The sequence below is a fragment of the Microplitis mediator genome, chromosome 8 (genome assembly GCF_029852145.1).
Source record: "Microplitis mediator isolate UGA2020A chromosome 8, iyMicMedi2.1, whole genome shotgun sequence".
Classification (NCBI taxonomy): domain Eukaryota; kingdom Metazoa; phylum Arthropoda; class Insecta; order Hymenoptera; family Braconidae; genus Microplitis; species Microplitis mediator.
This window is the reverse complement of record NC_079976.1, coordinates 256,516-272,465: the sequence shown is the minus strand read 5'-3', so window position 1 is coordinate 272,465 and position 15,950 is coordinate 256,516. Positions and strand designations below refer to the sequence as shown.

At 35.3% G+C, this 15,950-nt stretch overlaps 1 protein-coding gene and 1 long non-coding RNA gene across 19 annotated transcripts in view; one reads left to right on the top strand and one right to left on the bottom strand.

Moving 5' to 3' along the window:
- The window catches only part of LOC130673034 (gamma-aminobutyric acid receptor subunit beta), an 81,007-nt gene extending 79,735 nt beyond the window's left edge, over nt 1–1,272 (bottom strand). For 7 of the 17 annotated variants that reach the window (XM_057477893.1, XM_057477907.1, XM_057477896.1 and 4 more), the window contains exon 1: nt 113–1,271. In XM_057477893.1, the coding sequence (XP_057333876.1) occupies nt 113–222 (110 nt within the window). In that variant the 5' untranslated portion in view covers nt 223–1,271. Of the gene's footprint in view, nt 1–112 lie in introns of all 17 variants that reach the window. The other 10 variants (XM_057477892.1, XM_057477900.1, XM_057477897.1 and 7 more) reach the window with 3 other exon arrangements.
- LOC130673039 (uncharacterized) overlaps nt 1–15,950 on the top strand; it is a 154,905-nt gene that overhangs the window by 86,063 nt on the left and 52,892 nt on the right. The window lies entirely within an intron of this gene.

Genomic DNA, 15,950 nt, shown 5'->3' with positions numbered 1-15,950 from the left:
TTTAACCGACAACAACAACCTGTCAACGTGTCTCAACTATAAAACATATGACTCACTGAACTTGTCGTAAACAATAAAGCTAACTGACATAAATTTATGTTAAATTACTTACGCGGCTTGCACGAAGAGCGAGTGGTGTAAGGTGGGTAGAAGAGCGACGGTGATTGCTAAAAGTGTGAGGCTCCTCCACGAGGTCGATGCTGTTGGTGCATAAGACTTCATTGTTACTTCCTGTCTATCTTGCCCTTTATTTATAAATATAAATCACTAGAGCCTCTTTTGAAGCTTTTATGCTGCTGCTGCTGATGCTGATACTGCTTCAGTTGTTGTTGTTGCAGTTACTGTTGCTGTTGTTGTTGGTGTTTTTGTTGACGATGATGATGATGATGTTGTTGGTTCAGCAAAACACTTGGAAAGCACTTTAGTGCCAGGCTTTAACCATCAACCAGTAGTATCATATCATCAACCACCCTCAAGCGTTCGTTCTTTTCCTCCTCCACCTCCGTCACCGCTTTCCTCTTTATCACCAGCACAAATTTTTTTATTTTTTATAGTCCTATACTGTACAACTACCACCAGCTCCTGGATGATGGTAGTCGCCGTAGATGACACAACCAAGTCCTCCACAACCGTCGTTGAATCCCTAAGGATGCCTACTTCCCAGTCACGGGAAGTTGGCTCCTTGCTGACTATTGCCAGAGCTACTCCTTCTTTCTAGCTCACCAGAAGCTTTATATTTTATACTTTTATTATCAACACTTGTAATACAACACCACGCGCGCACTTGTCAATAACAACAACAACAACAACAAAATATTTAATTATTTAAAAAAAAAAAGAGAAAAAAAAAAATTACCATAAATCCATAAAAACTCAGTGTGTCACTATTATTATTTAAACTTTAATGTCACACTCCCAAATTATGAAGATATATATATTTTAAAAGCAGCAAATTACTGGTGGTACTGCTGCTGGTGCTGCTGGTACTCTGCTGCTACGAATTTATAACGATTTCTCTTGACGACAAGTTTTTCTTATTTGCTGGGGAAACGTTACACCGGGAATAAGGGGAATAATGGGACCGGAGGGAAGGTATTGTTATCGGGGCCCTTATCGCGGCAGGGCCTCGTTGGGGTCCTCTCCTAAGAATCCGGAGCCTTTTTGGCGCCGCCGGTCTGCCGGTCGCTCCTCTTCACTTTGATCCTTTCACTGGACATCTCTCGGACGGTCGCACCCGCGCTACGCCGCGCTCGGGAGTGGCGACCCTCACGGATAACCCGGCCGGCGCAACGAGCACGCGCACCATTCGCCGTTTATCCCTGCTACTAAAATTTCTCAGCTCCCTCTGTCTTGTTGTTATGCATAACGTGCTATCTTCTGCCAACGTCCCCACCACAATAAACTTCCTCAACCCTCTCGCTTACTCTTTCGTCAGTTGTCTTTGTTCCTCTAGTTTGCTGGCTGCAAAAGCTTTTGGTGGTGGTGCGCGCAAGCGCTTTTGTCGGCACTCATTTCTCCCCTTACGGTCATCACCAATACCACCATCAGCCTGTAAACAAGCGGAGGCTGCTGCCACCCTTGCCCTGCTTTCGACTACGGGGCCACTATCCTCTGGCACGCGCGCTTACGCACAGACACGCACTCATATACACATTGTGTGTGTGTACGTGCTAGGGAAACTGCTGTGTCTTTAGTCAGACATTATCGACACGTGCTTTCAACTGGTTATTAACCAAAAAAAAAAGAAAGAAAAAAAAAATATCGTTATCATCATTATCATTATTATTGTTATCGAATTACAATAAATGTTAATATTTAAAAATTTAAATGTAACTTAACAGGATTTATGCAGCAAATATTCAAAGTATTTGAGATCTTATCTTGGCGTATTCTGCACAGTAAAGTCTTTTGAGATTAGAGTGAATCCCCAGTGATACGCTCACACACGAGAATTCATGTCCTCACCCGATGCTACGGATTCTCAAAATAAATTTACAGCATGTTAAATCATCGGGGAATTGTTGTGTTGTTTATAGTTATTATTTGTTATTTTTGTTGGTAAGATCACACAAGCAATTGATTTACGCCGGATAAGAAAAAAATAAATAAAATATATATAATATATTTGTCAAAGATGTATATCTTGTCGTGAAGAGTGTATTAGGGGTATGATATCAGATTTCCCAGATGCAAGGGTCAATTGGGTACTTTAATCGGGGCAGCTGGTCTACTTGGAAGCTATCCACAAAAATTTACCGTTTAACGTTTGGAACTCGATCTTGCTTACCTCTAACGCCTTAGGGAGTGGTGGAAGTCGCTTCGTCGAATCTCTGCTGGTACTTTCTTCTTTACTTTATCTATATAACTATATTTAATGTCAGTGTGTGGCTTAATGGTGTATCATCAGGTTCCAGTGAATGCCAGTCGATCAATCGGTCAGTCAAGAGAGTAAGAGAATGAAAATTAAGAGGAACGGATGATCGTTAATTCCGTTGAATGTATAAATTTAACAGTAATATAACCAACGAGCCAACCAGCCGTTAGCTAGAATAGAATAGAATAGAGTTTAGTAGAGTAGAGTAGAGTAGAGAGTTTGAATCGATTCTATATATCCCGAGAACTAACTTACTAGATTCCTCCTTCTGCAGAAGTGTAAATTTTTCTTGAGACTTATTCCGCGTGATTGTAACTCTCATTCATATACGTCCGGATGAAATTGCACGGTTAAACTTTTCCAAGATTAGATTAATTTTTAGCTGTTATGCAAGACTAATGGCGGGAGTTTAAATTTAAAAAGTGGCAATTTTATTAAAACACACGAAATCAAATTTAACTTTGAATAATATCGAGAGTATGATGGGTTTTAGATTTGTTTAGCATTGTTCTCACTTACTCACTTAATTCCTTTCTCTTTCTCTTTCCCTCTTCTCTTTAAACTACCAAGTAAATCGAGTTGGGCTTTAGCTTGTCAAAAGAAACAAACTTTGATTATTACTACAACATCTACTTACGTGATTAAAAAAGTTATATGCTGTGTACTATCGTTTTATTAAAAGTTTATATTTTATATCAAGTTTCGACAAATTAACTTTTTTAAATTTTTATGAGCAAACGGCGATTAGTGTTTCCGCTGAATTTTAACTACAAAAAAAAACTTTAGTATTATTAATCTTGAATGAAACTTTTTCATTCATCGGCTCCTTGTTTGAGAGACATTTAATTTTAACTTTACACAGTATACAATTTTATCCTTTTATTTTTCATAAAACATGCGAGCGATAAACAGAAAAAAAAAAAAAAAAAAAGAAAAATTAGCTATTCATTGGATGTATGAGCTTTTCAACTCGCACGACACGTTTCCTCGTGTATTTAAATGTAAATAAATTTCTGGGGCTTATGATTCAGTAATTAAATTTTTTTCATAAATAAAAAGCGTAGCTCGAGTAATAAATATAAATATAAAAATAAAAAAAGTGAAATAAAAGTCAAAAAAACATATTTCAAAGTTTCGACTTGGAAAAGTTAAATTGACCGATACTTGGCCTGAAGCTACTAACATAATTGCTTTCAATATCTCTCGGTCTCATATTACTCGTCTCGCTATCTCTCTCTGTGACCTCTAAAAGTCTAAAACCCCTTGTCGAGTGTAGAAACAGAGAAGAGAAAGAGAAAGAGAAAGAGAGAATAGTGCAATGCATCCGGCGTGGCGTCTTCTATATCGCACGTAAACTCCTGTAGGATCGATCGTCCGTCGAAAATTGGTTCGAGCAGTCTACTGAAGAGAGAACACACAAGAGAGTAGAGAGAAGGGTTCAGCTCGTACTTTGCCAAGCTATGCCAACTTATATATATATATATATTCACATTGCATTGCATTGCATTGAGAAATCACATGTACACATACACGCACACATTGTTTATGCATTTGTATATATATAAGCACGAATACATAGACATTAACTTTAGACGGCGGAAGTAGAGACAGTGTTTAGGTTTATTCCCGCTCGAGTGAGTTTGAGGGTCGAAGACCAAAGGAGCGTCAGAGCGCGCTATTAAAGCTCGCTTGAGTCGTAACAAATCGGGTTTATGTGCTGCAACCAACTTTGTGCTCTCTAAAGTCCGAACAAATAAAACTTAAACTAAAACTAAATATAAGTATAATAAAATAAATATTAAAATACGGTATAGATATTATTAAAATTGATATTAAACACACACACATCAGCTGAAATACCCGGTGAGTTGTAGTAAAGTTTGTTTGCTTTAAACGAGTCCTTAAAGTAATAAGTGCCAATTGTGTGCAAACACTTAATTGTAGGAATAAGACACCTCGTTAAACTCTCGGGGGAATAACCGCTGAATTCAAGTGTCAACGTTGATTACAGCATACTCAAGTGTGTAGTCGAGTTATCCCGGTAGTTCCACAATATTATTCCAAACAACAACACTTGCTTATAACATTTGATTATCATTATTATATTAGCAGCTAAACAACACCTCCTTAAAAATAAACCCAAGTATTTTAAATAATCCCCATTTGCATACCTCCAAATTCCCATTAGCTCCGTTTCGTTAATGGACACTTTAATGTTAAAACTACTTGGCTGTTTGAAAATATAATATTTTTTTTTTTCATGTACCAGAAATAAAATGCTCAAAAAATAAAAAAATAAAAAGCCAGAAAACAACAGTTAGAAAATGTTGCTGATCCTGTAGTACCACGATTTGACCTAACATTTGCACATTATAATCTACACAAGATCCAACTTACTGCACGATGTTGTATACGTTATTATCATCATTATTATTATTATGATTATCATTATTATCATCATAATCATCATCATCATCACCATCATCGTCGATGTCGTTATTATAATCATCATAATAATCCAAAGCATGAATAGCCAGTTCAAAGCCGTCGTGTTGGTGTGTATATAACAGCGATATATATTTTGGAAGCAAATTAATCCTCTGCCATCACGTTCACCCAACCATACATGGCTATCCGTCCTAACACATAGTGGGCTTCCATATATACCATCACTCGTAAATGCAAGATAGAGAGCACGTTATAACACAAGAGAAATGACACACATGTGTCTGCATATATATCTATCTATATACATGTATGTACACATAACTTTGACAATAAACGCACACAGAGATGGTTTGACGTTTTTATGTAGATGCTTTTCATCCACCGGATGCGTTTGGACATCTCCATGTTTATGTTATATATGCATATATAGACTCACATACACACATGTCAATACTCACAATAGTTAAATAATTTACTCCGCGTGAATCGACATTTTTATGTTCAATTACTTATACAAAAGAGTGTATGATAGCTGATGCTGGATACACGTTGAGGTTACTATATCTATTTACAAAGTGCCAGCGGCAGCTGTGACCAACAAATATGAAAGACTGCTTTTTTATTTTATTTTTTTTTAAGGTAACTATCCGCCACCACCACCACCGAAGGAAATAAAACAAAAGCGAAAAAAAAAAAAAAAATGAAAATAAGTAAATAAAAACTAACAAACAAGCACCGTAACAAAATTGGTAGGAAAGTTAAATTCTAGTTTGCGTGACTATGCAATCAACCGTAACCTCTTCATAAAAGAAAATACCTTGAAACCACGACGGCAAACGATTGCCCGCGAAATTGCTGCATCCAAGTAACAGATTCAATTGGCTTGAGTTTACATCCACCCAGTGGAGCCGAAAAGCTTGTGTGCTATAAAGTGTACCTGTATATATCGGTTTGTTTGATTGTGTGTAAGTGACACGCCAAAGGAAATGTTTAAAGGGCAAAAGCAATGTAATTGATGTAACTCAATAGAGCCAGATCTCTCGCAGCAGAAGCTTTCCGTCGGCCATTTTAGTAACCGGATATTTCTATAGCAGTATGTATACTATGAGTATATGTTTGTCGGCTATCATATGCAGATGAATCGCCGATCCCGGTTGCTAACACCTAATATTCCGTGGCAAATATAGATATATACCCCAAGCGGCGCGTTATCATCCTGCAAGGAACATTGGACATTGTCCGTTGGGTTAGTTAACCAATCCCAAGTGGCTCACACACTTGTCAACGTGTCACTGGATTATGTGTATTTGGGGGTGCACATGTGTTCTGAGGAGAGGCTAGGTTAACCCGGGTTATCGTATTGAAATGTTCTCCATAACATCCAGCTTAGAGATGGATATTCCGATTAGTTAATGTTGTTATGGTTTTTGGATTTCCGTTAATGAGAATTATCCAGCAAATCCCCAATGTAGTACAGTAAACTCGATCTAAAGAATTGAATGAATCGTATTTTGAGGGGTAAAGTATCCGGGTCCGATACTCAGATGTTAGTATCTCATGTAGGTTGGAATTGTAAAAGGGCCGGTGAACCCAAGAGAGTGTACCAGCTGGAAACATGCTATCCACAAATACTCTTGAGTACCCTCCTCACATTCAACACTATCTCTATTTCCATCTCCACCTCAAGTTCTGCCAGCACCAGCGCCAGCATCAGCACCAATGCCACCAGAGGACCAGTAGCTGAGTATCATCCTCCTTTTCTATCTTCTACTTCTTCTTTCTCTTCTTCTTTTTCTTCTTCTTGTTTCTTCACCTCTTCACGGCTTCAATCGCTTACAAGCTTGTGAGAGAACCCTAACTACATTGCCGGTCTACACACTGTGTATGGATAATGGTGTGGTGTAGTGTGGTATGGTGTGCACCCCCTCAGTACGATGAGTACGTGCAAAGTTTCGCGCTTGCGCTACAGATCAACGTGGGACATGGTAAAACGGAGAAAGATATACCAGCTGTGGGTAGAGAGGTAATGTGTATATGTATGTGTGTGTGTGTATAAGTGAGGTAGTAGCTGGTGGAAATGAAAGAGACAGAATCTCTGGTCGTGTCGCGGCCTGGGATAGCTTGTGGCCTACCTATTGATCTTGGTCAACGTTGCGCGTCGGTACGTGCTAGCCAATCTCAACTATTTTTTGTTCTTCGTCTAATGGGGATACTTTTTTCTTCACCTTTTCATTTTTTTTTTCTCTTTTGATCTGAGAATATAACGTTGTAGAGTAGCCGAAGAGTACTGGCCGTCAAGCTACCAACTGATCACCATCCAGGGAATTCTCAACGCCTTCACATGTCCATTACATATTATCCTTTTTCAATGGCAATCATTGGGGTTTATTGTTAAACGTCATTGATCCTCATGTTGATTAAATAAGGGATATCCAAGTTTACAGCTGATATACGGCTGTTAAACCAGATAAAATTATTTTATTTTAGCCAATTAGGATCAATTGTCAATCTATAATATAGTAAATCCAAGGATCCAAGAAGGAAATTGTTATTTCCTACAATTAGAGTAGAATATTGAAGCATCGAATCTCGAACTGTAAAGTTATTATTATAAGATCATCTCTCTCAAATAATTCACAATCAGCATCTTGATTCTACAATCTTGAGCGTATTCAATAGATATCCGTAGTGATGTACTGTCGATTGATGCACTCGGAGGATCCCACATTGATGACATTTGGCTGCTACGAATAGCTCATTGTCATTAAATTCCAACTCAAGTTCTAGTTATCTATCGTCTAGTTTCACTGACTGGCAATGCCAATGCTGCTGCTCCATCAGTCTCTGAATCTCTTCCTATATCTGTATACACATATCTTCTATCTATATATTATAGTTAATTCGTAGATATAACGCTAAACGTGTCATGACTGTGCTTTTAGTTTATCTTGAAATTCAGTAGGTAAATTCCAACTGGATTGGCAACTTCACTGTCGCAAGACTTATCAGGTTTCGTGGTTGCTGGTACTGCTTCTATTCCTCCTGTTTCTACAACTGCTGTTGCTAGTCGCACTGTGCCACCCATTTCCTTTACAGAGCTACAATATCGTATATTCAAAGTCTATTCAACATTTACGACTCAACATGTGGCTGAGTAATTTATACATACGCGGATATTTGTGTAACATGCAAATTCATGTCCCAATGTGTGCGTCAATTTGTGCAAGTGTGTAATTTTAATGACTATGTGTTTTGTTTTTGTTTGCAAGGATGTAAATGCCGACTGATTGTCTGTAAACTCGAGCCTTTTACAAATTTATTTTATTTAAAAGTTCTTTCCAAGACTGAATCATTCATTTCAACATGCTGTCAACTCTTCCGATAATATATCGTTTACTTTATTGTTGTTGTTATTTTTTTCTTCTTTTTATTATGACGGAATCGATAAAAGACCTTGTGCAGAAATTAAATTAATCAGATATAAAGCCTTAAAAAAGTTAATCATTCGATACTTTATTTGATTATATTTATAAATTCTATATTAAGATTTAACTTTCAAGGTTAATACGAACCTATTAATCAAAATCTTATTTTTGGATTAAGTTTTGTAACACATCAAAGATTAATGTTAAGGTTATTTAACCAACACCAGGAATTTATAAAAATATATGGATATATATTTCAAGAGCATTAAAGTCTTGAATTTAGATTTTATGCAGAGTTACTCTTTTTAGTATGACTATTGATACTTTTAGATTTTAAATAAAAATGGTTGGATATGCGTATAATATCTTTAGATAGTAAGTTGTTCGATACTTTCATATGGCGCACTCAACTTTTATTTTATTACAATCTCTTTGCGGCATATTCGGAAATTCTTTTCTCCATTATATAATAAAAAAATAAAAAAAAAAAAACAGTAACATATATACATAATAAAAAAGTGCATGAAATTTTCGATAAAGTACCAGGTCTTTTTTCTCGTCACTCTGTAATCGCAAAAGGAAATGCATATGCAAAATTTTACCAAGTTTTTCTTTTACTCTTTATTTTTATTTTTTTCTGTCTTCTCCTTTTTTTTCCCCTCTTCTCACGATTTTTTATATGAATTTCTCTTGATTTTTGCACTTTATTTTTTTATTGAGCTTTATTTTCTAGTTGGTCCTCTTTTTGTTGTATTGAGAAAACCTCAAATATCGCTGATGCAGTTCCCATTGGTGTTGGTCGGGAAAAAGATTCTGTGAGCTGTGCATACCGCGATTTAACGTACGTTCGTAGAGCACAATAGCCCGACGATTGTGGGGGATTGCCGGAAACGACGTGGGATATGCACGTGTCGAAAAGAGAAACCACCTCGATGGAGAACTCTCTTTACATGTTGTGCATGTTGTGTTGCCAATGCCATCATTTCACCTCTCGCTTTCCCACTACTCAATTTTTCTTTTCCGAGTAGGTTTTCAATCCAACTAAAAATAATAATAACAACAGTAAACTAACGTGTCAATCTTCTGGAATAAAATTTATTACATGCATTCACCATCGAAAAGTCTTTTTTTTCTTTGTTTCTATAAATTTTTTTTTTTTTCGATACTATTTAAAAATAGTCAACAGTAAAAACAATCGAAAAAAAAAAAAAAAAAAAACTTATCGACGTACTATGAAAATTCTCGTCATTCTGTCAAATATAAGAAAAAAAAATTATTAAAAAAAAAAAAAACGTTGCTCGTAAAAATAAACGTAATAAATAATATTTTATTTTTGTTTTTTCTTTCATCACGGTGAACGAAAAATAATATAACCCGGAAATGTAGTAATAAATTTAGTAATTTAACTTGATATATTTTTTTTCATTTAACCAAAAATACGACGGACGGTATTTTCCATCTAAAATTTCGCGTGTGTGCATTCACCAGTAGCACCAGCACCACCAGCAGCTAGAATAAGTAGTGAGGACTGATGACGTCATACAAACAGAAAAGTAGTTAACGGAATTTGGGTGAGGCCGTATTGGCGCATGCGGGCTCGCCATTAAACGCCAGGCTAGATACTGCCGAGGTGTCAGATGGGATAGGGACTACTACTACTTACACCCACCACCACTATCACCCTTTACACTCTTTACTACCCTTTGATAATCCCCAGCTTTGTATTTCGCACCGGGATCATGCAGCTATTTTTATTTGTTATTTTTTTTCTTTGTTTTGTGATTGAACAAGTCTTCCAACGAATTATTTTAAATAAATGTAATGAACGTATCATGGGATTATAATAGTATATCAGTGTAAATAATTGAGCGGTAAACAGAGAATGGGGATTAAAACAAGTGTGTAATCACATGTTGGGCGACGTCATTGAACGCATTGTCAAAATATTAACCAGATCTGGTGATAAGGCAAGTGGTGAGTCGAGCAGCAGGAGGACAGATATCACAAAAGCTGGGGGTTATCAGGGTGGAAGGGGGGCTCGAACTGAAGGATGATGAACCACACCATAGTACGACGTGGTAAATGAGACGCGCGGTAAATACCGGACTTTACACGCGACACTAGCTATTATTAGTGGAAGGTTCGTCGACACAGATAATTCGGCTTGTTACCTAATGCCGCTCATGTTGATGATGCGATCAATCACGCGATTAATATCGTCTATATATAATATAATATAAATTTCCTCATAAATTCAATTTTCATAATTATTCAAAATTAATTATTGTAAAGCTAAAGAGTATCTGATTTTTTTCAACCAAAAAAAAAAAATAAAAAAAAATCATACGATGTATACTGACACACGCGACTAGTATCGGAAAAAGCGATAAAGGATAACCTGTACCCTGAATTCAAGCAACCAATATCGTAGTCAAAGAAACTAAATACAAAAAACATATATATATAAAAATAAATGCTCATACTTTAGTACATATATATATACAGCAAGTCGGATAGAAAATCCGAGTCACGCGAGGCTGCAGTAGCAGGGAGCCGGCTCACACGCAGTCAGTGCGCTTACACGTGGTCTCAAAACATACAGCTATACTTTATCCTCATCCCCATCTTTTATTCATCCCCCTATAGCCCCCTTCACCTATTCATCTCCCTGTATATGTGTACGTTATACCTTTTTTCACAGCTCACAGCGAGGATATGAATCCATATTTAGGCTGAACATGATATCCACATCAGACTAAAAAAATATATCATCTAAATGTGTTCATGTTTCATACAAAATAAAATAAAATAATAATAAAAAAATACACAAAACTGTCTGTCATTATTTTTTCACATCGATTTTAACGTTTTTTTGTTTTGTTATAAATCAATGTCATGAATTTTTTAAAAATTAAAATTGCGTTTCTGTGTTGATACTTTTTTGACGTATGGCATTAATTTAAAGTAAAAAAAATTATATATATATTAATGAAATAAATTTCAATATTTTGTTTTTTTTACAATTTTCGTACTATTATTATTATTATTTTTTTTTGTTCGCTTTGACCTTTTGCTATCTGAAATCGTGCGAGCAAAAGCGCACTCACATGTATGTACCTACTAAAAGAGGAAGGACTTGCTGGAAAACCATTTTGCGATTAGACCAGTGAAATTATCACGATGAAATAATTTACAAAATAGAGACTAAAAAAAAAAAATGAAAAAAAATAATAATGAAAGTAGATAAGAAAAAAATTTGCGAAAGAAGCGGTGAGAGGGAAAATAGTGTAGTAGGGATAGGGATATATATTGTGTCGTGAAATAGTAAGACTTAGACACCATTTGAACGGCACAATCGAGGAGTTTTATCTGAGTGAGTGGCTGTAAGGCGTCAAGCACGCCAGCCTGGTGTAATTTATCGATCGCGATAAATACCGATAGCGCGACCAACGTTGTAATTATTTTCTTCCGGTATATTTTTCTTTATTCATACACTTTATATTTATTTTTATTTCTTCACTCGTTCATTCATTCATTACTTTTAAACTTAACTTTATTTTGTCCTCGACATTTTTTAAACATCTTACTTCCGCCGGAATATTCTATATTATTTAAACAAATAACTTATAAATATTAATTGATAAGTTATCGAGCTAAAAAACTTTAAATAGTTAAATAGCATGGTATTAATTCACGATCTAAAACTTTTAAATATTTTATAATATTTTTTAATTAAATTGAGTGGAAACAGTAGTTGGGTAGGTCCATTAGTAAAGTATTTAGCACACCCGCGGTATAGCAGCAAATACGTTTATTTAATTATCGTAAAGTTGGTAGGTGTTGAAGTAGTTTACCATAGACTAACATAGAGAAAACACATTGTCTTATGCACGGATGGTCAAGCGCCGGATTTGGCCATTTGTTTGTGTTAGAGACCGGCTAGGAAGTGAATATGGAGTAAGATTATATGATATTTCTATACAGATATAGATATAGATAGATTCCGGTGGGTTGAATGCGAGCCAAATCATCCCTTTCCGGAAGACGTAGATTTATCATCTCGTTCTCTCTAGACTCTGAGCTTACCAACGTTGTTCCAGGTCATCCAAGTTACTGTGCTCTCTAGTCGCCAACTAGTTTCCTAGACTTTCTTGCAGAACTTACTTATGAATAACCTTTTACTACACAAAACCCTTCCTATTTCCCTATTTGTGAACCTCCGATACACAATTTATCATCCCCATCCATTTTTAGTATCTATTTTGCACCCGAGAATCAAAACAACATTTCCCATATCTCACCCATCCATTTTCTTAAGCATCAAATTCCAGCTCGACGCTACTTTGGCTTTAAAATAAATTTAAAGCTAGCAAAAAAAAAGTAAAAAATAAAATAATACAAGGTGAATAACCTCTACGACAATAGAGCAATCCTAACAACTGGATTCGATTGTCACTCGATATCCCCAGAAATCATCCCCACAATTTTTCATCCAGTACATGTATTTGTCGAATAAAAAAAATTTTTTTCCACCCGAGAGAGGGCGTGGCGTTCAACAGGCCTGGCATAGGGCCAAATCCTTTTTCCAACTTCTCTCTGCATATACCATCTCAAAAAGTACCAATGTCTCATTGCTCATAGCCTTTTCCTCCTCCCCCACCTTCTCTTCTTCACTTTCTTCACCCCCGATACTTTCTTGGGATTCTTCAGCACACTGGAGATTTTCTTCTCCTCAGCATCTTCAACGATATTATTTGACTCGATATATAGGCCAAGAATTGTCAATATTTACCTATCGGATGAAATTTACTGAATGGAAGTGCCTCTTATTTTTCCATTTTTTATCCAAACTGCTTCTCCTTTTCCATCTTCTTCTTTATCTTCTTTTGCTACTTGTTCAATTTTCACCACTTTTATACTGTCATGCGTTTTGTCCATTCATCGATTTAAAGTCGCTCGAAGAAGCTTTCTATAACAGAAATAACTGAGCTACTTTAAATTTTGGTAAAAAAAAAAAAAAAAAAATGCCAGTGGTCATGAACACTTGGAGCGATATTGTCGGTGATGAAGCGGAATGCTGTAAATACCGAGTGGATTACTGGTGTGTTAATAATCTCAGTCTTTATAAAATAGATTTTTTTTTTGATGATCATAAAATTTTTATTTTATTTTATAAAATGACCAAAAAACAAGTGGAAATAAAATAAGAAATAATAATAAAATGAAAAACAATAAAAAATAAGATGATAAAAATTTTTCTTTATGTTTGTTAGTGTCTCGTGCGGATTGCGGTCACACGTGTTGTCATAATTTTTTTTTCTTTCCGCTTTTTTTTATTATTGTTTTATTATTTTCGAGTTATTGAGTTCTTTGTTGTTTTTTTCCGAGTTTTTTTTTTTTACCTAGAAATACTTTTGCCAAAAGACACACTTGGCACAATTGTTATTTAATAGAAACTTTTGTATTGATGTTTTTAAATTTACTTTTGATACGCTGAAACAAAAATAAATACATATAGTAGGTACCTTTTAACTTTTATTTATATCTAAAAACTAAAATTACATTTTTTTTAAATTTTATCCTTCTTGAAACACAATCTCGACGTAGATTGCTTTACATCCTTTGTTTACAAAATAGATCCCGGAAAAATAAATAAATAAAATAAAATTGGTGTAAAAGTATGTATTGCGCGCCGTTAGCACCAAGATCACGTTACGGAAAATATTTAGCTGGATTCAGCCAGCCTCGAAATTGACTCTAGATGAGGGTGAAGCTTTACTCGTATATTCGAGCATCCAGACAACAGCTCCGGACAGTAAGACAAAGCGCAATAGACATAAAAAAAATAAAATTCGTAAAAGTAAGTGAGAGCGAGAAGAGCAGATGAAAATAAAAAAAAAAAATATAAAAAACCGAGAGAGATGAAGATGTCACGAAGTAAACCACACAGTGGTAAAATAAAAACCTAAGCTTAGAGTTGACGTCGAGGTAGTCCAAGACTTGGACTATTTTTTTTTCTTTCAACGAAATACTGGTGTGGTTTGCTGATGGTATGAGTCAAGTCTAGCAGTGTAGTATCTTAGCGGTGTGGTACTGCAGTAAAGTGTACCTCGAGGCGTGTATCGCTGCACCTGCGTCCACCTGGTGGTGGTGGTGTTCATGCCGTTCACTCTGCCGGTATTCATTATTCAAGGGATACACTTTCGTCGAGCGTGCAACTACCACCCCCTGACAAAGCTCTCCGCGGTCTCAATTCTCTTCTCTCCTCTCTGTTAGAAGTATAAGTAGTAGAGGTAGTAGTAGTAGAAGTGACTATCGCCGTTGGCTGAGCTTTCGCGTATTTCCCAACTTCCTACTATATTCCCGAGCCATCCCATCCTATTCCATTTAGCCTACCTTATTCACCTCATCCTCATCTACCTTTGGCTCAGTACCTTGGCAAAGAGCCGCGGGTATCATTCAAGACATCCACCGTCTTTAAAACTTCTCACTATATACATTCTCTCTCTCTCTCTCGGATATAACGCTCGCTCGATTACAATTAACTACGTCAATCTTTTCTGCTTAAATATTATCATTATAGTATCCTCATTTCCTATTTTAAATTTCAAAACATTTTTATCTTTTAATTACCATTCAAAAATTTATCATATTTATTTTCAATTGCAATTATTTATTTTATTATTTTAAATAAATAATCAGTTATCATTTAGTAGAAATTAATAATCATTAGGGAAACAAGTTTTAAAAATTCAAATTAATCAATTAGTGAACGAACAAAAAAAAAAGTACTTGAAATAACTTTTATCTGTAATCTCTTTAATTAATTATTTTCCCCAATGAGATTTGTTATGCTTGGGTAATAAACTTGGTGTAATAAAGTCACAGTTGAATTTATATGAAAGCTATATTTATGTATAAATGTATGTGCAGCAGTATAATATGAGAGGAATTTGTTTGTTTAATCCTGGTTTTTGGGCCTGCCTCGAATGAATAGAGAAAAGTCCAATGTTTATATAACCTCAAGCTTTTTGGCTTCTTCTACCAGCTTGGCGCTTTTTTACTTTTATTTTTGTTTTCTCGTCTATCTAAACACATAAATAAATACACATACATCAATTTTAATCCTTAGCTTCCTCGAATTCTTAATTTAACAAAAAAAAAAAAAAAAAAAAAAATTTGTTTAGTTTTTGAAATTAAATTAAAACATTAATTTGCAGAAATTTATTATTACTCGTTCGTTCCTTGGTTCCGTCACCGAAATTTTTTACAAGCAATTACTTAAAAATACTTAAATTACCCTAAATACTCAATCTCTTTTTTTTTTTAAGTCAATTTCCGTACAAGGAAAAAATTTTTTAAGCTCTCGGGCTTGCGAAAACGTGATAGCGTTAATGAGTCCATGAAGAGTCTTCGGTAATGAACAAGTCTACTGGAATATCGATGAAACGTTAATGCTAATGAGAAAAATTATTAATAGCGTTATTTTGAGAGTTAACGTTTATTTAATGATGATACGGTTGCTTGAAAAATAATTCGCTTTACGCGCAACTAAATTTACGTGTATACGTATATATCTATGTACTGGTTTTAATTTTTTAAAAATTATAAAAAGGTTAATGATGTTGCGGGTAATTATACGCGTTTATTTAAACGGTAAATACAAAAGTAAATTGATTTAATTACATCATTATAATATAACA